Source organism: Anser anser, assembly GCF_964211835.1.
Source record: "Anser anser genome assembly, chromosome: 1".
NCBI classification, from domain to species: domain Eukaryota; kingdom Metazoa; phylum Chordata; class Aves; order Anseriformes; family Anatidae; genus Anser; species Anser anser.
In genome coordinates, this window is record NC_139720.1 from 183,430,114 (window position 1) to 183,454,434 (window position 24,321).

The 24,321-nt window shown below is 39.9% G+C and overlaps 1 protein-coding gene across 7 annotated transcripts; it reads right to left on the reverse strand.

The window, feature by feature from the left end:
• Positions 1 to 315: 315 nt before the first annotated feature.
• Positions 316 to 23,593, reverse strand: RCBTB1 (RCC1 and BTB domain containing protein 1). Of its 7 annotated transcripts, none has more exons than XM_083796190.1 (13): positions 23,338 to 23,587; positions 17,899 to 18,049; positions 17,076 to 17,226; positions 16,427 to 16,593; positions 14,245 to 14,403; positions 13,090 to 13,197; positions 12,006 to 12,148; positions 10,317 to 10,370; positions 8,940 to 9,130; positions 5,703 to 5,829; positions 5,074 to 5,225; positions 4,309 to 4,439; positions 316 to 1,262 (listed from the first exon to the last, which is right to left on the reverse strand). In XM_083796190.1, the coding sequence occupies exons 1-13, from the start codon at positions 23,568 to 23,570 to the stop codon at positions 1,122 to 1,124; spliced, it is 1,908 nt and encodes a 635-aa protein (XP_083652316.1). In that variant the 5' UTR covers positions 23,571 to 23,587; the 3' UTR covers positions 316 to 1,121. The 7 variants fall into 7 exon arrangements, with proteins under 7 accessions (XP_083652316.1, XP_083652318.1, XP_083652319.1 ...); XM_083796192.1 differs by having other exon boundaries at positions 17,899 to 18,069; positions 23,338 to 23,586; XM_083796193.1 differs by lacking the exon at positions 23,338 to 23,587 and adding an exon at positions 22,943 to 23,088 and having other exon boundaries at positions 17,899 to 18,069.
• Positions 23,594 to 24,321: the final 728 nt, after the last annotated feature.

Here is a 24,321-nt window from a genome sequence, read left to right on the forward strand (position 1 = left end):
TGTGATTACAGCTATTTGTCAAGCACAGTCAGATCAGTAAAAATCAGTAACAGGTGGTAGTAGGAGGACTGGGGTAAAAGCAGAGGACTGGCAAGGAGGAAGGGATCAGAAACAATGCTTCAGAGTTGGCGAGGTAATGAAAGTAAATCTGCTGTTTACTCTTTGCATTTTAACCTGGGGTCATTCCTGGTACTTGCCTGTGCTGACTCACACGCATGGTCTGGGAGGACTGGGGTGTTTTTATTCAAATCAACATATGTGCTGTACATAACACAAAAACTCAAAATTTTCTTCAAAGAAGTTGACTATTGAACATGTACAAAAAAGTGAATTTTATTACATGTAGTTTAAATTTATACAATACTTAAACAAAAGAACTTTCAGAACAGTGTGCCCCTTTCCCTCCAAGGGAACCAACATAGTCTGAAGTCAAAGAGGGAAATCTTCCATTAACCATTATAAACATTGCTTGAACAGATTACAAAGTATACATTACAACTTGTAGTAAGATATACTCACATACAGAGCTTTACTTCCGATTCAATCTGCTAGGTACCCCTTTCTTCAGGGTCACTTCTGCAGGCTTTGAGGATACATTATTTTTGCACACTTCTCTCAGCACCGAATACACTTGGTTAATTACACACAGCAAATGGCAATGTCATTCACAAGCATGCAGCTGCAATAAAAGATATCCATGCCATTTGCTTCTGTATAATCCCAGGGAGTTAATGATTTAAGTGACATCGTTCAGTGGCTCATAATCCCAAAAGGCCAGTGCCTCAAGTAGTAAATTGAAAATATTAACAGGTAGCTCTACAAGTGTGATTTCCTCACCTAAAAGTCCTTACCAATGCCCGGTATCTTCTGCACGCGGCAGTCTTTCTGTGTGAAACCTTGGACTGGTTCCACCATCCAGACTCTAAACGCAAGTGAGTATTTTGCTTAACATTTATTTTAACAACAGCTCACTCTTGAGCACAGAGAACATCAGTTTTTGCTGTGGCCTTCCACAGCAAGTACAAGAGGCCACTAACGCTTGCTGCTTCCACCTGTGCAGTTACACCAACCCAGGGTAACTGCAGAAAACCCTACAATCACCCATAACTTACAGCCTCGTTTCAGTTCCTAAAGGCTCCACATTTACTGGCTTTAGCAATGAATTCCTTTAGCAGGGGACCATCCATTTGCCAAAATGCTGTAGTTTGTGTCACGTCTGTCAAATGATTGACACAAAATTTAAAGCAGAATTCCTCTAAGTCCTAAACAGAAAAAAAGAAAAAAAAAGTCTCGTTATCTTTCTTCCATTACAGAAAGTTACATTCAGTCAGGCACCGATGCCTTTCTAAGCTTTATTTTCACAGAGAACTAGACAAATAAATCAACCCAGTGTCTTTCAACCTCCCCCCACCCCCCTGTCACTATGTAAATGCAACAGAAAAGAATGATTCTACCCACATAACATGGCTACAAAGACAAAATAACCACAGTTTGGTTCTCCCTATATAGCTGCAGTCACGAGAGCCAGCCATTCTGAGCAATATGTATTTTTAAAGTTTCCCAGCCTGAAGAGTTCCATCTATATTCACAGACAAATATCAAAACCCAGTACAAATGGATTTTAGGGTAATGCAATATATAACCAGGACAGTGGATTAAGAGAACTCAGCTCTTTAATTCCGTATTATGAACTCCAGTCTACATACAAGCCTGCTTGACTTCCTACTTAATTTATGACTTGAGTCAAGCCTTGAAGTGCATTCACCAGGCTCAATGGAAGTGTCTACTAGGTAGTCTGGAAGGAAAGTGTAGGCCAAAGGCCCTTCTGTGCATTACAAACAGACCCAGGTTACAAGACGTGCCACAGTGCGTTTCTTCTGAATCATTTTTGGGACATGCGTGAAACAACGCAGCAGAGCAATTCTTGCAGAAAGCGTGCTCTGGGTACGAGCCTACAGTGCAGTGCCTTCCATTTAAGGATTAGAAAAGCCTCATAGACACCATCATTGCACCCACATGATGTCAGAGAGAAAGGATTTCTAAAAAACAAGAGACAGTAGTTGTCAATATAACATTGACACAAAACGCTTCCCGCTCAAATTATTTGTTTCCAGCTCCACTGTTGAGGAAATCTATTTTTGTGGTGCAGAGCTGGGCTGCAGTACAGAAGATGCCACGGCCTTTCCAGAACATCAGCTCCCCAGCCTGCTCTAGTTCCTTGAGCGCTTCATAAATTCATGGAACTAGTGCTTCACACACGAGAACACAGCCTTCCTTAGCTTTAGGGGCTCAGCAGACTGGGCACTGCAGTAGGGCACAAAAATTTTCAGAGCTTTTAAGCCATGTGAGGTATGAAAGACTGATTAGTATTCATATTTTCAGTTAAAAGTAATTACTGAAAGCTAGAGCCACTGTGTGCCAGTGAGTTCTTGACACAGCAGTGATATAAAAATATGTCCTGGCCTAAAACCAGGCTTTCTGAAGCTGCAGATCTTGACTTGTATGGCATCTGTGCAATGAAAAAACGACAAGCTTATTAGAACTGAACACTGAGGGTTTTCTTTTTTCTTTTTAATAACAGAAGGAACTGGCACTTCAAACAAAACTACATCATACGCATTACAGTATTTTGCACTGCTTTATTAAAAACTCACATACCAAGTCAACGCAACAGATGCATACAGTAACAGTAATATTGTATTGTAAATATGAAACTTTGGAAAGTTTAAAACTCGATAAAGAACTATTTTATTTGCAGATGGATGCACTCCCAGCAAACTGTACTTAATATAGACTTAAGTGAAAAAAGGTACAAGGTACATCCAGTGATTATTTTAAATCTTACAATAAGAAGCCAAACCTGAACTAGTTTCAGCCACTTCAATCCAGTCAATCACCAAAAGAAAGTATAGGAGAGTTTCATGTCATGGGGGTGTTTTAAATCAGTGAAGTGGGTTCTTCTAACTGTTGTCTTCCAGACACGCAGTCCCTTGAATGAACTATGTCAGCCAAGCAATTTCAAACTCGGATCTACCACTTACTTTTTTCAGTTAAAAATAAAAATATAAAAAAATATAAAAAACATCTCAGCGTCACCCATTCTCTCCTCATTTGGGCGAACCATTCTCATTTCACTTCCAACTTCATTTAGCTAGTAAGGTACAGCCAAGGCTCAGTAACTGGATTTCTTCTACCCTTTACAAGCAGAATCAGTGATATACTGAAGACCCATTGCACAAACAATCTTCTGTAAGGCAAAAACATTTTCCTATTTTCCACGAACTCCCACCAATGAAATCTTTATTCACAATGGTGTCTGAATTATGACTTCAGCTCTGAGGCAGCCCTTCATGTAAGGTACATCAAACTAGCAACACGCTATTAGGCTCTGAAGTAAGTTAGGGCATGCTAGATATTAAGCGCAAGGAAAAGCGCTGTATTCATTTACTGCTTACCAAAACTGCTTTAAAGTAGCAAGTTAAAACCAATCAAGCTGCAAATATGATGCACAGATACTATTTCAAACAAAAAGGGCTGAAGAAGTCCCAGGAATACCCATTTGATCACAAAACTGCATGTTAGTGATCTAGTCTTGAAGTCGGATATTCTGCAGGAAAGTTTCGCTACTCCTTCTCCCATTTCACACGCTTTCTCCATGTTCAAAATGTACTAGGTCCATAAAAAGAGTTCTTACCCTGCCATTTCATCAGCGTACTTTAAAAGACTGAAAGTGTATTTGACTGTAGTTAAGCAAGTAATAAAATAAACAAAAACCACACGCCAAAACCCCAAACCTACCATCACGTGACATCACACACAACCCACAACCTTACAAACAAGGCTTACAAAACCACTCTTCATAATGTTCTGATTTTTGCTTTGTTTTTAAACCTTTCCCTTGTTTAAGATTTAGTGTTTTAACCTCTCCTTTTTTCCCCGCCGTCACCCTCCCTCCCCAAAATAATAATTCACGAAGCTTGGCACAGCATGATAACCTCTTACCATGAATTAAGCAACACAAACATTTATAGATGGTGAGTCTCTGCCTGTGACTTAAATTATCTTTTGATATCTGTGTACTAGTTCACTTTCTCAGTACCAGTTTATGGGGGAAAAAAGATATAAAAACTGTATTTGCAATGAAACTCGTAATTCCAATGGCTACATTGTCAAACTCTGAAAATGGCAGACAGCATTATCTGATAGCAGGTTAGAGAGAGTTTATATAAAAATATGACTGTCTGCTTTCCTCCAGTTTAGGGTCAGAAAGCAGCCACCTATTTAAGAAATTGAACTTTGGAAGTTTACCTCTGCATCATATCTGACAGCAGCAGAGAGCAATGAAAAAGCATTTTCCACAGTAATTCCTCTCTTGATAATATGTTGACACAGTTTTTTCAGTCTATTTTCACAGTATGAAGTAGCCAAATCCAGAAGTCCTGCAATTAAAATGCCATCATATTAGTCATGTGTAATTATTTCTGCCTTTTCAACAATTTATATATCTCTGGGTACAGGTTTTGTCTATACTGTGTGTGCAGTGTTCTATATGGCATTGCAAGTAGGTCACTATTCACAGAAGTGTATTTTATCACCGCACGGGAAGAAAGGCCTTCTAGTACCGCATGCCACAATCCTGTTAATCTCTGTAAATACACAATCTGTTCCACTGCTTTGCATACCTGAATGTTTGAGTGGAACTGTTGCAAAAGAGGCACAACATGAGCAAAAAGTTACCACTATAAAAATCTGTGCTTGAATTACAGCTTGTTCTTCGCTCTGTTACCAAGGTTTCCCATATTATGTCCACACAGATTCTTTCATATTATCCCATAATTGGTTCAAATCAGTAATATACGCAAGTACTCTAACCCAGCATTTTTCTCCCAACTAATAAAACTGCTCACAGTTTATTTCTTAATGTGCATCACTTCTTTAAAGACAGCTTAATTCATCACCAGTAAAATGCACTATAGGCAGGACTAGAAGCCCACGTTAATACATTTATTTTTCATCCCCCTTCTCAGTTTGCCTGGAGGCTGCTGTCTAACACGATCAGACCATAAGCAATACCTATCGCGTCTTCAGGCGGAAGGTCAACACAGTCTGTGTACAAGTACTCAAGAAAGGCACGATACACAGGGTAAGAAAACTGGTCGATTTCTAACACTTCCTTCATATCCTCATTCCAGTACGACTGGAACATGGTTCTGAAGTGTTCGCACCTAAGAGACAGAGACATCATCTGGAACATCTGTATGTACACATGAATGTTATGTTACAGTTCCCCCGAACTATGTATTTGGTGCGCTCTGCAACAGCCCCAAATATTTTACTATATGCCATCACAGCAAACGGTCCACATTTTGGTTTTAGTGCTCTGTTAAACTTATGCATCAAGATAGAACTCTAATTTGACCTATGCTACAAAACCATCTGTGTATGCACTGCAATCAGACTAGTTTAACATGATTTATTATTCTGGGAATAACATATAGGCTCAGTGAAGACTGAATAGGGACCATTTTAAGGCAGAATTTTGATTCAACTCCTTCCATAATCATTTAAAGTGATTACAGACACAGTTAATAATATGTGTTGCAGGTTTAGGGTCCCTCCCCACCACTTACTTTCTTCCCTCCCCTCAGATGGAATACAGAGGTTATTGTATTTAAACAGGAGCTGTGGAACACGACCTCTACCTGATTTTCAGAACAGCTTTGTGAACGTGGATGTACTTCCCCTCTACACGGAACTTTAGGTCTGAGGTTTCTGGGCTGTCAAATTCTCTCCTCAGAGACTCAGCTACTGTTAAAAACTCTTCATGCTCTGGAGAAACAATTTTTAAACAAACAAAACACGTTAAGCATCTTAAACAGAACACATGCGTCACTGTAAGTAAAGCTAGCTATTCAAGTAACAGCATGTGAAGGAAAATAGGTCAGGACCATGGTTCCACTGGGTGAGTCTGGAAGAATGACTGGCTCCATTACCCTTTTCCATTGGCAAGGACAGCTCCACAACAGCTCCACACAGCAGTGGCAGCAGTCCTTGTTCCAGCTCATTACCCAGGACCCAAAGGACCTGGAGAACTTGCTTTCTCACTCTCCACATGGGGACCACCAATGAAATTACCAGCCTTCTGGCGGCCCTTCAGGGCAAGTGCCAGGTCAGCTGGGCTCAGCACCACTGCCTGGATTACACCAAGAGGGACCAGTCTGCAAACTGGTGGTAAATGGAGTCTATAGCATCACCTACAGCTACAGCTCACTTGAGAAATGAGGCACATACAGACACACCGTGACCTGAGCCTGAAGAGTAAGAAAACGTCACCAGTTGGCCACTTTTGTGCCAGCAGAGCAGACACAGATCATGTTAGTGAGCCCTGGCAAAGACCTTAACAAACAACCTGCAGGCTACCTCAGTTTGTCAGTCAATTATGACAACACAAAATCCAACAGCAGTGCTACAAGAAGAGAGACTGTAGCAAGAACTCTACCTACAATCAAGGACACAGGGCTTCTGCAATTTTGGAAGTGCATTAAAATTGTGTGATTACAGCTCTTCGACAGTTCTTAACATTAAGGTCAGAGATGTCCCGTTCTGTCTCTCTAGAAATCCTAGATTTGCAGCACAAGCTGGCTAAGAATTGTAGTAAAGCAAGAACTCCAAAGTTTTAGGAAACTTAACTTTAACCCACTAGTTGATGGTTTTGTTGATGCACCTCACAAGTGAGTTTCAACACACAGCCTCTAGGCAGCATAGCATGAGAAAGAGGGGAAAAAAAGGCAGTTCCAAAAGGCAGTTCCGCTCTGATGGGATGTGGCCTGTCTCCTGTGTCCCTCAGGACTGTGGACTGTTCATCCATATACAATACAACTACTCTTCACCATTAGCAGCAGTTAAATTAGCTGGTACTTAATATACACACACACAGTTAAAACAAATTGCTTTAACAGACAAGTTATGTTTCTGCCAAAAGACTCCTTTGGTTCACTCTGCATGGATCATTCACAAACTGGCATCTCATCAGAGCTAAACAAACCACACTCCAATCCCCCTTCACCTGCTCATGTGATTTTTTTCAAGGTCATCAGCTTATCTTAAGCTATGCTGATGATCAACTTTCACCCCAAATACCTTAAATTCATTCCTCAAAGAAGGCTGCAGATTTGAACTTCACCACAGTCAATCCTGAGTGGCAGATTTATCTTTCATTTGGCAAAGCCATCATAAATGAAAGTAGAATGATAACCTTTATGCAGAGTTAGCTTTCACGAAGAAAAAAAAAGTTTTTTTAAACCTTTAAGAATAAAACCTATTTAAAATTTAAACCTATAAGAATAAAAGAGATGGAAAGATTATACAGGAAGGAGATTGAAACTGTCCCTAAATTAATGCTTTTGATGTAAAGATTCAGTAATTACGATTATCAGGTTAAGAGAAGAATAATCCCTGAAGGCCAGTAAGAATTAAAATACAGAAACAAGACTCAAATACCTTGTTATGATCAACCTGGGAATACTTCATAAAAATTAAGGAACTGAAAGCGACTGCATCTGGGAAGATGTCATTTAAAGAGCCTTCACTACTAGCTGAAGACAACAGACCAAGATAATCATCACACGTCTACAGAGGGCAAGAGTAACACACATTCCCCAGGATTAGAGAATTGAAGAAGTAGGGGAAAAAAACAAACAAGACTTGGATTTACCCTGAGGCAGATCATTTCAAGCTAATCTCTCTCTGGTAAAATTTTCCAGTTTTCCTCTACAGATGAGATGCTGTTATCTGGACCTTTATACTTGTGAAAACAAGCTAAATGAGAAGTTACAATGGAAAAGCCGGATTAGGAGAGGAATTCTTAGCTACAGACAGAAAAGCCACATGCGAAGATAAAAAGTCTGAGTTTGAAAGAAAGTTACTTAAGATCTAAACCCTCCCCAGCACTAGCTCTCTACAGGAACTACCAACGTTTGGATTTGTTGTCAACATGAAGACAGATTAGACGGCCTAGATGATCTTCAGGACTGAAGTGGAAGATCTAAGACAAAAACCAATAAGCACGATGTGCAAGCTAAGCACTGGATGGCATATTTTGGGTCAAGTAAGAATTAGCAGTATGTGAATCAAAGATAACCAAGAAGAATGCCTTGGGCATATGAGCTGGTCATAGACACTGCCTCATGAAGGGTATTTCAAGGCTGCATAAGAACATAGTTCCAAAAGAAAAAATGATACTAGGATCTTGCTATACACAGACTGTTACTTATAAATCTGACTGGCTTTGAGGAATATCAAACTAAATCAGCTTAAGAAATCATGTCACAGAAAGGAAACTTGGAATCCTGTCATTTTACTTCCTTAACAAGAAACACAAAGGGATTTGCTCTTTCACATTCATATTGGAAGAGTAATTACTAAGAAGGAAAAGCTAAAGACAACACCTAGAATTCAAAGTTATTAGAAACTACAGAAACAAAAGTCAGGAGCAGTATTCCAAGCAGAAATAATTTTAAGAATAAAAAGTTACATGTGATGATCTAGAAGTCCTTCCCTGTCCTGAGCTCAAACAATACAAACAAAGGAAATGGACAATATTCATAGTACAGTGGTACAACAGGGCTCTCTAGTTGTTTGTTTACAAGAAAACTTGTTAACACTGTTCCAAATCCTTGGCTGAAGTTGACTTTTTCTTCAGAAGAAAGAAAATAACCAAAAAAAACCACAACCAAACCACACAGACCCTAGCTAGAAGAGCTAGTTTTAATTGCCAGTTCTCCTAAAGCAAGAACCATCCTGCCACAGAAGTGGTATGCTGTACTAACCACTACACACATGCACAGAGACTATAATATGAAAGCACATTTTATAAGAATAATTAAACCAAAGTTATTTGGCTTCTAGAGCACTGGCTTCAACTCAAAGCTTGTTCTCACCTACTGACAGAAGACGCCACATAACGGCAGGGGTAGCAAAGCAAGCAAACACATCGTCAGTGCAGGAAAAGTGAGTGAGGTGGGGAAGGACCACAGACTGGCCGCGGCACTGGCCCCACATGTACACCTGGCCACTCTGGGTCCTGGCAGCCGAAATGTGAGCAGAGTGGCAGGCTGCGATCTCCACAACCCTGCAAACAGAAGAAACCTTGTAAGATACTTAAAGGTATGGAACCAAGCGACCTCCCAAATGCCACACCAAAATAACAGCAAGTGAGCTATGTATCTACACTTTGGTACTGTCATGCATGAACGTGATTCTGTTTGAACAGATCAATATTTAAGAATTGCAACGACATTTCCATAGTACTTGTAGGTTTTACTGTAATCAGGTATTGTTTTGATAATGTCATTTTCTTGTTGACATTCCTCTTTTTCTTCCATAACCGTAAGAAGGAAAAAGTCTACCCCACCTTTAAAACCTATCAGATACTTATTCTCCTTGATAAATGTTTATGGATCTTACAAAGCTTCCAGCTAGGGAGCGGTCTGCGAAGTTAAGACTACTGTGATTTTACAGAGCATTTTACAAAACTTCTTTCAAACGGATGTAAAAATTTCTCTCATTTTGAGATTAAAAACCTTTGTATTTTTCAATAAACCCAATGCTTCTGCCCCTCCTTTAGTACGTTTTTTGTATGTCGGCAGAAATTAATCTACTGCCCGAGTTTCTGACTTCGTATTTTGCTGTTAATTTCATCTCATCAATGCTGAAACTGTTTGGAACATAGTTTTTGCTTGGACAAAGTTTCATTTGAGGAGAGGTGAATACACACGCTTAACTCCTCATTCCTGAAGAGCTATCATTACTTTAAGTAAAATCTACATAGTATTTTCAACCCCCCCCCCCCCCCAAGTTCCTTAAAATACTAGAGCTATTGATGCAGACTTACCTATTTTGTTCTCCCATTGTCCACGCAATCCCTACCTCACTATCTGAAGCATTACAAGAACCAAGAAGAACCACATTCTGTTAAAAGGACTGCCAAGATGTTTCCAGTGTCCCTGTTCAGATACTAAGCAAAATTCTGGAGAAGTTCCAGAGTTAGCTCAAAAGTAAAAGCTGTGCTTTCCTGGTTTTCCCCACATGTTTAAAAAGAGAGGATTTCAGGCTTCCGTGTGCTTTGTGTTTATAATAAGTAAATGAAAAAACAAAACAGATCAAGCGCGACAAATGTCTTTCCAAACAGTCTAAGCTCATACATATGAAAGTGCTTATTCCCTTACAGAACAGTATCTCTAGCTCTAAGCAACATTGAGACCTTCTAGCATCGCTGCATGAAACATCATAAAGTCACGATTTTATGGGCAACTTACATTTCATTATAGCTATCCAGCAATACGAAAGCGTTCTTCTCCGAATTTTCTTCCCTTAGCAGAACAGATTTTTTTAAGAATAACTATACTATACTTGATACGTAGAGTTAAGTGTACAGCACATTAAGTATATACTCATCAAAATTCAGAAGTGTACCTTCATAACTGTGCCTCCAAGCTAACACAACGCTAAGTTTAGAAGTTCCTTTTAAACTATATGTGCAAAATTCTTTAAAATAACATCGAATGCCACCTCCCAAGGAACCGTCAGAGACATCATGCATAAATGTCAAAAGAGTTACATAAATGAAAGGACCAAGAGAAGCATTAATATGCTTCATGGGAAATGTCAGCTCACCCACTTAATAGCACTGTTTCCAAGGGAGTCAAGTCAAGCAAGATGAGTAAGTTCAAGTGACTTCTCCCTCCCTTGGACTCCAAGCAGAAGTTCAATGATATTTTCTCCCTCCTTTAGTCACTGAACAACTGCCGCTTTTATTATAATCCCACATTTGACTTCACATACAATTCTAAATGCAACAATTCCCCTTATTTCACTCAAGAAATGAGTCATTAAGAAAGTTGATGCATTGCAAGTATACACACTTTCCTTCTAGCACTTGAAAAAAATAATTTCATTTCACTTTGCTAGTGTCACTTCTTCCACAGACAAGTGAGCCTTGCCTTCGTGGTTTCTACTGTGATGGTTACTTTCTTTATTTCAACTCCACACCCCTCTTCCCCCCAACCATTTATAAACCCTTAAATAATCTCAGCATTGTGCAGCTTTTCATTTAAGGCTAAACATGAAAAACAGGAAAAAATAGGGATGACTTCCCAGAAAGACACTTCAGATCTATAAAATGACATCTTTCATAGCTAAATTTTCTATTCCTATAAAACTGGAAACGGAGTAGAAAAAACAGCCACAAGTGTTTCCTAGTTAAAAGGAAATTATAATTTAAGTCATTTACAAGTTAAGGGACTTATAGGCTACAAGGCTTCCAAACTGAAGCACATTTATTTACAGGTATGCACATGGGTCCAGAGAACAGGACTGGGGTCCAAGTTTGTAGGTGAACAGCAGAAGAGCCATAGGATTTCTGTCCTAAATATGATGATAAAGGTGCTGAAAGAGGGTAGACAAGGGTGAATCTTCTGCGAGTCCAGGAAACTAAGAGCATATATACATGTTACCTGAGAAACTGCTAACTGCTACCACTGACAAGAGTGGTACTGTCTACCCATAGCTCTAGCAATCTTTGCAAATTGAGTTCTGTTTCCATGGTTGGCTGTTACCCAGAAAGCCTTTCAGAAAATTGATTTTTCTTCATGTGTCACTCCTCCTCCCACCACCCCTTTAATGTGGTCCTCAATACAGCTTAAAAGCTTGGCTTATTGATTTTATAGCTCAAAAGTTTTGATCAAAGGAATCATATTTAGAATAGCCTAACAGTCATTCATTATTTTCAGTGTCAGGTAAGTATAAAATGTTTACATTCAATAATCATTACAGATAGCAAAAAGCACTCAGTCTATAGTAAACAGTAAGTTACCATCCTTTCCTGGAATTTTAACATTATCAATAAAAATACAACCCACCAAACCCCAAACTCACATGCTTCCAACACTAGAGACTGCATAACATGCCTAGACATATCAACCCAGAAACAGCTTCAGGAAGATTACCTTTCTTTTTCCATCATGATCTGCACTGGACTTAGCTGGTTACTTTTATTGCCAGTTCCCAGCTGCCCATAAGTGTTAGCTCCCCAGGCATAGAGCACACCCTCATCTGATAGTGCTAGAGTGTGTGCATAGCCACAGACAATCTGTAAGTGAATGTATAAGCATTACTACTGAACAAAAAAAAGCGAAGAAACACAATCATTGCACCCATACCTTAGTCTAGCCGAAATTAGATACCCCAGCCATTCTTTATTTAGTACTAGAACGTGTTATTTCTCAGTACTTAAAGCTAGAACAAGATACATTAACAGTAACAACTGGGAAACTCCCAGCTTCAACTTCGTTAATTTAGCATTCGTTGGTTACTCCTCCTAAAGAATTTACAGTATGGTCTAAACATATATAAAATGTAGTAAGTCTTTTCCTACAGGAATTGCCAGTTTCTTATTTTTTGAATCTTAACTTCATAATGTTCTATAGAAATCCTGCTAAGTCTTCCCAGACTTTACTTGCTTTCAGCTGCAGACTCCTCGCACAAACAGTGAACTTCATTATCAACTCTGAAATAATTTGAGAATTTGATGTTCACTATATAAGCTTTGAGAGCTGCAGGTCTAAAGCTAACAGAGCCCTTAACCTGTTCAACCTTGGAAAAAAAAAAAACATGAAAACTTTTTGTTTTTTAAATGAAATGAAAACCACTGAGACTGTCATCAGCCATGCCTAAAGGGCTGATTAGAATACTGATGTAGAATCTAAATTTGAGCATCTTAGTTTTCTAGTTCTCCTTAATTTTTTATATTTGCCTAGGATATTTCATTTGCTTTGTAACAAAAATGCAATTTTTAACCATAGCATAATTTACTTAGTCACACTAGCCAAATTCAGATCATTCAGATTTACAAAAGCAAGTGCTTCACAGCTTACTTGTATTTTTTTTTTTATAAGCCTAACATAGTTTGAAGGAGCTAAATAAATTCAGCATTGAAATTGTGAAACCTAGAAGCAGGTACAGATTCCAAAGATACAGTTTTAACAGATGCTAGAAACACAAATGCATTCTCTATTTCTGCATTAGACATACCTGGAGTATACACACACCATGCAATGCTGCCACTCTGCACGGTGTTAGCTGATTGCCATTGTTTCCAAGACCTAGCTGACCATTACCATTGTAACCCCAGCCATAAACCTGATTGCAAAAAGAAAACAAAATTAAGCCACCACTCTAGGAGTGCAGCATATTTAAGACTTAGCATTAAGCACTAGTCCAAATCGTACATCTTTTTAAAGAACTATACGCTATTTCAAGAGATATTAAGACTGAAAGATACTAAGTACACTGCAACAATCAACTATATTCAACTTCAGTCCTGTGCTACTTTTTAAAGAAGCTTTCTAAAATATATTCATCTTTGAATTACTAAAACTTTTGCAATAAAACTTACAATGCACCAAAAATTTGTGTGAACATTTTCAGTTGACTTTTTTTTTTAAAAAATAAAAGTTATTCTAACCAGCTGATCATCTATCGGATTAATTTAAGTTGAAGCCCCCAGTTTAGCTCCAATTTTTCCTTTAGCTCTGTCATAGTAGACAAATCAAGACAGAATTAGGTACAACAAAAGCTCATCTCAACCTCAGGGACCTTTACAGTCCCTCCTGTCACGAGAAAATGCTATATGCTCCAAATGTGGTGTGATATAGTAAATTTGAGGTTACAGTTCATACCTAAAGGCAAGTTCAAATCGTAAATTTCTTATGTGGAATGGAACAGTTGCACAATACTAGGGCAATGTTCAAAAGCTTGCTTTGTTTTTGTAGCTGGCAGTTAAGCAATGTGCTCAAGAACCAGGATCATTCATTGTATTCTTGCAGAAAGATTAACTACTTATTTGTGCAGCTTTCAAAAATCTAATCAAGATGTATGTTCAAGAACCTATGGAAATATATTGAAATAATGCTTAATGACTCATGCTTAATACAACTGTTAAAATTCTTGCAGATGCAGGCCCAGTAAAAATCTTGTTCTAATAGTCTTTGTCATAAGAAGCAAGGTTTACTGCAAAGACAGGATCTCTAGTTAATAGCACAGTTTCTCTAAAGCGGTCTCACAGTAGTTACCAATACATACTCTAACCATGAGTGATCCGTACCAGCCCTTATTCCGTGCTCAGACATTAACCTCTTAAATTAGGTAAGAGAGAGAGAGAGAATGTGAGAACACAGCAATACTTACCTCGCCATTGTTTACTACAGCCATGGAGGAGGTCTGACCACAAGCGATGGCAACTACCATTTTACCCTGTAAACAGTTTGAGACTCTACGAGGAGTTGGCTGGTTTGCTGTAGATCCAGATCCAACTTGACCACAGTTGTTATAGCCCCAAGCATATAGCTGTCCATAAAAACAAAGAAAAAAAATGTAGTTTAAGCCTTAAGAATAGTAATGACAGCAATAAATTATAATCTCATTATAGTCAGGATGAGATTATATAAACTATCCTATTTAACTAGCTAAGATGCTTAAGATAATTTTCAACTATTGAAAATTAATGAAGAGCAATAGGACTGACCTAGGAAACATGAACACAGCACTTTTTCAGCTTCCTACTATGGAACTGGAGCATCTGACTACAGGCAACACAAGGAATGTACTTCCATGTAAAACATAAATCGGACTAGAAGACAAAGAGTACAAAGAGTACAAAGAGTGGACTTGCGTATCAAATAACGCTTGTGCTTGCATTCATTTTCCCACCATCACACAAGCATGAAGGAAGTCCCTGCTTTGCAGGTATTTCATTCTCTTTAGAAAACTCTGATCTAGGTTATTGTGGTGTAATGACCACATGGACACCAGGGTCTGTTTAGGCATCAATAACTTCAACTAGCACTTTATAGAGCACAAGCTCCCTTCTTATAGCTCTACATTAGCTCCACAAGCGGTACTTTCCCACTAAATATTCATTGGTTAACAACTTTGCCCATCAACAGCAAACATTTAGCACCTTCCATATCTGAAGGGTTGGAGAACAAGCAGTTTGAGACAGCAAGGGGTCTCCTGGATCATCCTTCTTTGTTCCTTCTAAGTTGTTTACATTCCTCATGGCTTCATCATCGAGTCCAATGTTATCACCAACCACGGGGCTTGTCGACCCCCATGGCGATACTCCCACAGGATATAGCCGGACAGTCATCATACCACTTTCTATCTTTCAAGAGTTGTCAGTGGCTAGTTTTATCAGCCCATGTTTAACGATAACAAAACTTAAATACCCGCCACAGACGTGCCAGTCACGTGAAAGCTCGCTGACAGATATACCCTTATGTAAAGTCTGCATATCCTAGGGTGCCAGTTTACCACAACACCAAACCAAAACTCAGACATCAGAAACAAACAAAACACAACCTTCCCTCTCACCCCCACTTCCCCCAAATAACAACCCACAATTCATTTGCCATGCCTAATATGAAAAGAAAAAACACCAGTTCTTTGTTTTTTGTTACTTGTATTTGCCAGGTCATCATTCCTACTGAATACCTGAGGAGGGTTATAACTATTTTGATCTATAAAATGTATTTTAATAATAGGAAAATAAAATAAGGAGAAGTTAACTCAGAAGGTAGGTCAAAATGCCAAACAGTTTACGAGTTTCCTCTTTCAGAGGAGCATGAATGTCTTAATGATTTTTTTTGTTTGCACTGCATTAAAGTTGGACTGACCTAACCGTACAAATCAATTATGCCAAGTATTTCCATGACTACTTCCAAATTCAGTGCCTCTCTGAAACTCCAGATCAAGTCACAAGGTTTTCTGCAGCCCAATGTTTCCGTAAATAAAACTCCATTTAAAACATTTCACTGCTTTCAATATAATTAATTTTGAAACAGATAAAACCTCCCAGCACAAATAGACTAAGATACTGCAGAGTACACAAGGGATGGATTTATAGTACATTAACTAGCCACCACGGCTAGCCAGCTGCAAATATCAGCTCCACGGTAAATACAAAGAAGCTTCCCCTCTTCCACTGAGATTTCAAGCATGTTATATTATAAAAGACAGCACGGCCGTTGCAGGCAGCTACCACACAGCAGCTGACAACATTAGTTAAACTAAAACATGAACATTCCTGCCTTCCCACACAAAAAATAAAATTTGATCATTTCACCATTTGTCATCAAACATGACAGCGTGAAGATCTTTCCTAAACACAGGCTCCCTCACAGAGATACAACGCAGACTAATAAAACTAACCCAGTGTCTGTTTCTTACCCCAAAGACACCGATTACTGACTGCATTAACCAATGCAGTATGACTCCACACTGCACCAAAACACAGATGTGCTCCTATTACCAGCACAGAAAGAATTGTTTCCATTTTCACACTTAGGAAGGTTCTAAAATTTCAACTTACATCCCCATCAGCTGATAACGCCATGGAATGATGAGAGCCACAAGCTACTTCCACCACTCTCTTTATTAACAGATTTGTGCAGACTTGAACAGGAGTAATGCCCTGGTTGGTTGCGCCATTCCCAAGCTGGCTGTAACCATTATGTCCCCACGCATATACTTCACCATCTGCAAAAACATTTAAGTTTGTGATAAAATCATCACAGATTCCAAGGAAATTAAGATAAACAGAATCGTAAGAATTTAGAGAAAGACATCTTGAAAGTAAAAGGAGCAAAAAAAAAGTGAAGGAATCCTCGTATTACAAGAATCCTTCACATGCTGAAAGATTATGTACCTTGTGTACAACTATTACATATCACAGTATGACCAGATTACTGGAGAGATACAGGAAAAGTGCACAGGTAAAATCAAGTATGTCATAAATGGTATTGTAAAATTCTACAGAGTTGCAACATAATGGAGGTGTAAGGGAAACTTACGTTAGTTATTGCAGAATATATGTGGCTCCACTTAAGACCAATGAGGACCCCTTAGTGTGCATTACCCAATTAATAAATTCATGCAATTGCCTCTTAACCCATTCTTCTTAAGCTATGCAGAACTTAAATCTGTAACTTGTGCTTCCCTATTAAACATTGATTTACTACCTTCAGTGCAAAGTACAACATGTGGTCCACTTCCGTAACTGAGACTGGAAATCTTCTTTCCACATAAGGCTTCTAATTTCTTTGGTACTATCGTGCTCTGATTATCTCCAGTTCCCAAACAATTACTGCAATTCAGTCCAAAAGCAAACACCTGAAAAACACAGGAAGACTGATTTCAAGTGACTTACATGCAGCTACGCACAGATGTGGTGATATCCAGGCCTTCATAAAAACACAGCAGAGTTTTGCCATGGACTCCTGAGAAGCAAAGACTTCACTCACAGAAGTTAACAAGCTCAAATGTGAGCAGCAGGACACTTTAGGAATTAACTAATGAGTCTGAATGCTTCAGATCTGTGCTGGCCTGAAAGGAACTGCGTTATAAGAAGTACACAACTATGAGAGTGGAACACTACCGTCCTTTAAATGTGGCTTGTAAAGAGCAGCCATGGTTATACTACAGGGGACTCAATCCTACAGATTTGAGTAAGAGTTGGAAAAAAAAAATCCTGCTCTACACATCCTCACAATAAATCCTCTCATTAATACATCCCAGAACACGTGGCTTGTTTCATCTCAACAGCACAATGTTAACTCACACCAAGTTTCTGAATCCTGGCTTTTGTCATTTCTAAGTTTTCTAAATACTCTATCTGTATTATCCTCATAAAAGACTAAAAAAAATAATTACAAGTTAAATCCAACATGTTTTGAAACATACTAAGTTCACATGGTGCTTCTACAAAGTTATTAACTTAAATACTCTGCAGACTCTGAAACGAACTAATTGGGAGTTATTTGTTCCATTTTCTTAGAGCCTTACCTCGTCATTGTGCGTTATGTATATAGCTTCGTTGGCTGATGTACCAAATACACATGCTTTCCGAATAGATGCTATTTCTTGAGGTGACAGTAAGGTAAATATTGGCCACTTTCCTACATCCACCATGATGTTACTGTGTCTCATGAAGTTTCTACAAGTAAGATGACAACGCTGTAATAAAAAAATCTTATCAAAAAGTGTATTTTATACTTTCATCAACAGGCAGTAAGATAATTTCCTTTAAATGAGAGAAAAGACATCTTCATCAACGCCTCAGAGCGCAATATTCTATTCTGTATGAAATATGTAATAATATACAAATTATATACAAACAGCAAGTCACTGGGATAGGACATTAGAAGCACAATCTTTTCTTAACTGGATATATGAGGCAACTGTATTCAGTACTACTGAACAACCACCATTATGCAAGCAAACTTTTAATAAAGTTTGTGATATAGCAAATACCCCCCGGTGGCAGAGTGGATTTCAGAATTTCAGCTGGTATTCCTGCATATACTACGTACAAAAGTTGTTGAAGTGTATGCAAATAAACAAAGGTAGGACTGTTGGGCATATGAACCAAACATGTCATATCTTGTGTAATCAAAAGTTGCTATTACGGTCAAAAAACTGTTTGAAAGGCCACAAAAGCACGAAATTAACTTACTAGTTTGTACTGTTAAGCAGTGAAAAATTGGAGAAAAAGTGATTAAATGAAATTGTGGTCATTTGTTATGTAGAAACAAGCTGGACCACATTAAACGCTGGAAGGAGATGACTGTAGGTAGACATCATGGCTCAGTGAACATACATGTGTGTAATCCATCCTTACACAATGCTTCTTAGTTTCCCCAGGAAAATTGCACCAGCTCAAGAACAAAGCTGCCAATCAACATGACCTACAGAGCTTATTGAGGCTTTCAGTCCTGCACATAAAAACTGTAACTACTTATAGCCTCAAGGGATTCTGCCACTGACAATCTAAAATACTTTTTCAGGGTCATCAGCAAGTTTCCTGAAACCCAGAAAGCTCTCAGTGGAGAATCCCACAGAATGTCAGTAGCATGATGCAAATCACAATAAACCACCATAAAATGAAGGCTAAGAGATCGTTCAATGATAAAAAACATAGCTCCATCCAGGTGCAATCCTCTCCTCAACATTCAGGTCTTTCCTTTTCATTTGTTTGCTCCAGATGCTTTTGCTTCTGATGCTTGGTTCTCAGAACTGTGCAGACCACCAAGGCAAAGTTTCAGAAAGTTTCAGTTCAGATTCTTTATTCAAGACCCGCAGTGAATCCTGCAATGCAAGATGTTCAGTGCAGTGATCTTTTTCGTTATTTTTTGTTTATTTTGTTTGGTTGGTTTGGAAGGAGGGGGGTAATTTTTATTAAGAAAATAAGTAGTTTGTGAAACATTGAGATCAGTGGAGGTGTGTGTAGGAAAAAGCAAACAAAAACCTGACCTTGCATACTTATCAAGTTTAACTTTGCTCCAACAAATCCAGCTCTGCTCTCTAGGCACCCACATCTCTCACTAAGAGCATAACTTCACTTTACGTTTCACAGCTGAAGCAAGTCTTGAAAATACCTGAAGCCTCCAGATGGCACATTCATAATAAATGTGTCTGTAGAGCAGCTTTTGAAAACCCACCTGATCACATCACATTCTACAGATTTGAATGCATTTAAGCCTTCTTAATTTCTAGTCCAGTTACAAACTCAGATGAGCTAGTTGTTAAGATTTGTTGTCTCACTTTGGCAAACCTTTAAATTAATGTATAGTGTAACACGTTTAAAGACAGCAATGTCTTGTTCTTCTGAGCACACCAGGTTCTGACTTGGTCCATTCTGACCATACCTACATAATTTGCCCTACGTAACACAGTCGACAAGGCACAAATGCATCATGGACTGGACATTAAGAAAAAAAAATTTTCTTCATTAAAGTTCTTTTTAACACATGATGTCCATTTAAGGCATGAATACAAAGCATTATTTTGATGGATAATATCCTAGTAAATAACATCAAAGTTTTACAGCACAGTTAGAACCTATTCTGCTCTAGAGGTAACCAGATTAAAATGTGCTCCTTTATCTCTCCCTTTCCGACCTTTGCACTAGGTGTTTAATCCACTTGACTTATTTTCCATGACTACATGATTCACTTATTTTCCATGACTACATGATTCAATTAACCGCTCCTCTTCGAGGAGATTTTTCCAAGCACTTCCAAAACCTGTGGTGAGTTATACTCCATTGCCCACACCTCAAAGCTCAGCTGGGCACCTTGTCAGACAAACTCATACCGTTCTACAAAAAAGAGGCTTTCCAGTACACGAGACTTCCAAGACTGAAGACATGAGCAGTGAACTCTATCCACAGATGACGAAACTCAGGATTTTTGAAGGTCTAACACTCCTTTCATACATTCATAGAATCATTAAGGTTGGAAAAGACCTCCTTTATCTATAACAGCGTTGGATATTTGCAATTTAAATATACCTGAAATACAATTTAAATATACCCGAAAATACAGGTCTATAATGGAAAAAAAATATTTGGGGAATATACACGTGTATATAGTACTATACATGGAGATGTCAATAAAATAACTGTCTTATCAGAACAGAAGCTCAGTTAATTTTACCATCCTCTAAGACATACTGCACACTTTTCAAAAGGATACACCTCACAACGAGCTTCTCACCACTCACAATCAAGCCTTCAATTTCTGTCCAGCAGATGTTGGAACATGAGGGGGGAAAAAGTGCCTGTGGAGTTTCTTCTGGGCAGTTCCTTGCTATGAAAGGCTGATCTAGGAGACTTCAGCTGTGCCGTGACACAAAGGGACGCAGCGTCTGTCCTTCACTCACCCTTCCTGTACTACATCAGTAAGAGAGCTAAGTTTATTATTTACTTCTGCTGATAAGTCACGTAGAGGCCTGGAGCCCACTATACCACATACCGTGCAAAAACTGCACCTTAATGGAAAGTTTGTAAGTGCAATGGAGTAGCAAAGTACCAGCTGGAATCCCAAGGAATGACGTTATTTTAATCTGTACACAAATAGCTCCCTCAATATATTACCTTACAACATTCTGTATGCAACAGAGCAGCAGCATTTCTAAGGAATATCTGCATACATCAACGCCTAAATTAAAATTCATATTCCTGAGAACTCTGCAATTAAAAACCTTCTAAGTGTAGATGTCAAACTTAAACTTGGTGCTCTGGGAAACACTGTATGCCACTGCTCTTAAATGTCTTCTCACTTCTGCTGCACGAACCAGTGATAAACAATACACCGCACGGCGTTACTTAATGTTTGTATTGCACTACTGCAGAACCAACCAGCAGAGGGAGCTTGTGTCAACACCACCTCTTCTAACTACTTTGACATCTTCGAAATTACCCAACAATATCAGTATACAAACAGGAACAGAAACAAAGATGATTGTTTGAATTTCAGTGATGCTAAAAATAAGCAAGAAAGGATGACTTGCTGAGAAGGAAACTGAACTGGTCACGCACTGCGTGGAAAAGAAATTTAACTCCAAGGCATCATCAGCATTGGGGGAGGGGAGGGTGGGAATCTAGGTCCGCTCACAACAAAAAAGCCCCATGCTTTCAAAAACAGAAGCCCTTCAAATATCCAATGCGAAACTGCCGCCTATGCATTCAACATCTCACTGGCCTGAGCTCTAAAGAAACAATGTGCAGGCTGATTCTCAGCAGTACATGTATGCACACACGAATCCCTGCCTGAAAAAGAAAACAAAAAACAACCAAACAAAAAACAGAAGACAATGTTCACAAAGTTTTGTTTTTGTTTTTTTTAAATGGTGTTAGACAAAGTTTTACACAGTTCAGCTAAACAATCCCATGCTGGAAAGAACAGTAACCTAACAAAAATGTCCTACGGGGAAAACAGTACCAATTGTCATTGCAACAAAAAACTCGCATTAGCTACTCAGATTATCCCCTTATTGTAAAGATTATTTGAAGATAATTGTATGTTTGTTTCACTCTTTCCTCTGGCTCCAATTTTGCAGCTGATTCTAGCTGGGCAGACTTAATTCCTGCACAGAAAGAAATCGCAGGCTCAGGCCTTCATTTCCCCTCCTGGTCTACAGGAATCAAACTGCAGCAAGAACACAAAAGCTGGAATGTCTAGTTTAAGAAAGACAAAAAAAGGGATTAAGTCCGCCAATCTTTTCAAGTACACCTCAATTAAGAAACAACCAAATCCCAGACATCCGGGTAGTCTTCCCTATGCTTTCTCCCGTTTGCCCTTTTTTTTTTTTTTTTAAGAAAATCTCGTATTTCAGTATTGAGAAATAACAGGGAAACAATACGTAGTGCTGATGTTAATCAGATGCAGAAACTAAGTGACTTTATTGTGACTTGCTCCCTGCCAACAAAAAGATATTACATTCCCCGAAATCATGTGCCTCAACTTACTTTCCTAAGACCTTACATAAGGCGAGATTCTTATGACAATATGTTCAAACCTCCGCATGCTGGTGATTTATTTTTAGATGCCTTTTATGTGCAATACAGGGAAAGACAAACATGCTAATGTAAGATCTTGAGAAGCAGTCCTCCTGTTTCCTTTGAGCAACTGGCTGAAAGGAGGTAACATGCAGAAAATCAGCACGTATATGAACTCTATTGAATATCAGATTGTTTTAACCACACCAAAAAAAAAAAAACAAAACACCTTACAAGGATAACAGCCATCCAACCACCTTAACAAAAGTACAATTATAGCCACAATATGCTTTTTTTTAAATAATTACCTGAGCCATTAATGCAACTTACTGAAGCCATTCACTCCGTACATCTTCTAAGAAAACCACCTACATTTCAATCTGATGCATACAGAAATAAACGTTCAAAGGAAAACATATGTATCAGGGCTCCAAAGACTTACTGCCTCTCCCAAACACTAATTTTCCTAACCAACTTTGTGCTCCAAACACATTTCCATTCGCAATGCCTCCCTCACAACCCCACTCCTCGGATGCAGGTCCACTTTACCTTCTGTCAATAGGCTGCAGGATGCTTCCCAAAAGAGGTCATTTAAGCTAAATTAGAGCACTGAAAATCCCTTTAAAGAGAAAAGGCGAAGACTCCTTTTGCATTTAGAATTGTAGCAACGCCTGAAGAGATTAATTATTATATAAAGCCCAGTGGGGGGGGGGGGGGGGGGAACGTTGAGCCCCGGTTATCCCCATACGCTCGACCTCTCTGCCTTCAGGAAGCGGATGAGAAGGATGAACACACAAACACCAATCCGGAAACCAACCAAAAAGGCTCCGAGGGAGCCGGGCAGGGCTGCAGGCAGGCAGCCTGCCCCGTGCCCCGCGGTTACACGAGGGCTGCGCCCTCCTCCCGCCGCCCAGCACCTCACGGCCCCTCGGGGCGCCGCTCACCCGGCCGCCGCATCCTCCGCGAGCCCCCCCGCGGTCCCTCCGCCCGCCGCTCCCTCCACAGCGCCTCCGCCGCCGGGGTTGTCGGCGCTCGCCACAGCCGCGGCCGCTACGGCCGTTGCAGCCGTTGCAGCCGTTACGCCCGTTACGGCCGTTGCAGCCGTTAGCGGGGCCGCCGCGCGGCAGCGCGCACGGGAGCGCAGCCGCCTGCGAGAGCTGCCCCGAGCCCTCTGCATCACGTGACGCGCTCCCCCCCCCGCCCCCGCTGCCCCTCCATCTTGTCAGCTCGCCCGGGGGGCGGTGCCCCGGCGGCCCCTCCTCGCCGCCAGAACCCGCTTCGAGGCGGCTTGTGGAAACTCACTGTGTGCTACCCGGTTCTGATGTGTTATTAAAGTTAATATTTGCGGGTTATATCTCTCTACGGCTCCCTGTGTGTTTGTGCCTGCAGGCCGGGCGGGAGGCAGAGCTGCTGGGGAGGATCCAGGAAAAGGAAGATTGGAGAACGGCCCTCCCGAGGGGGATCTTTTGTTACTTGAAGCTGTTGCCAGGAAATGGCTTCCGCTTTTCTTAAAATTTACTTGCTTTCCCGGCTATGCACAGGGTCATAAGGCAGCTGGGGCCTCGTGCCATGAGCGAGGAACTGGCTGATCTGCAGCATGAAGCAGTAGGGTAGAACCCGCTAGAAGCATCAACCTATCTTTGGGGGTACCCAATTTCATAGAATCACAGAACCATTAAGGTTGGAAAAGACCTTCAAGATCATCTGGTCCAACCATCCCCGTACCACCAATGTCACCCACTAAACCCATGTCCCTAAGCAATACATCCAACCTTTCCTTGAGCACCCCCAGGGACGGTGACTCCACCACCTCCCTGGGCAACCCGTCCCAGTGCCTGACTGCTCTTTCTGAGAAGAAATGTCTCCTCATTTCCAACCTGAACCTCCCCTGGCGCAACTTGAGGCCATCCCCTCTAGTCCTATCACTA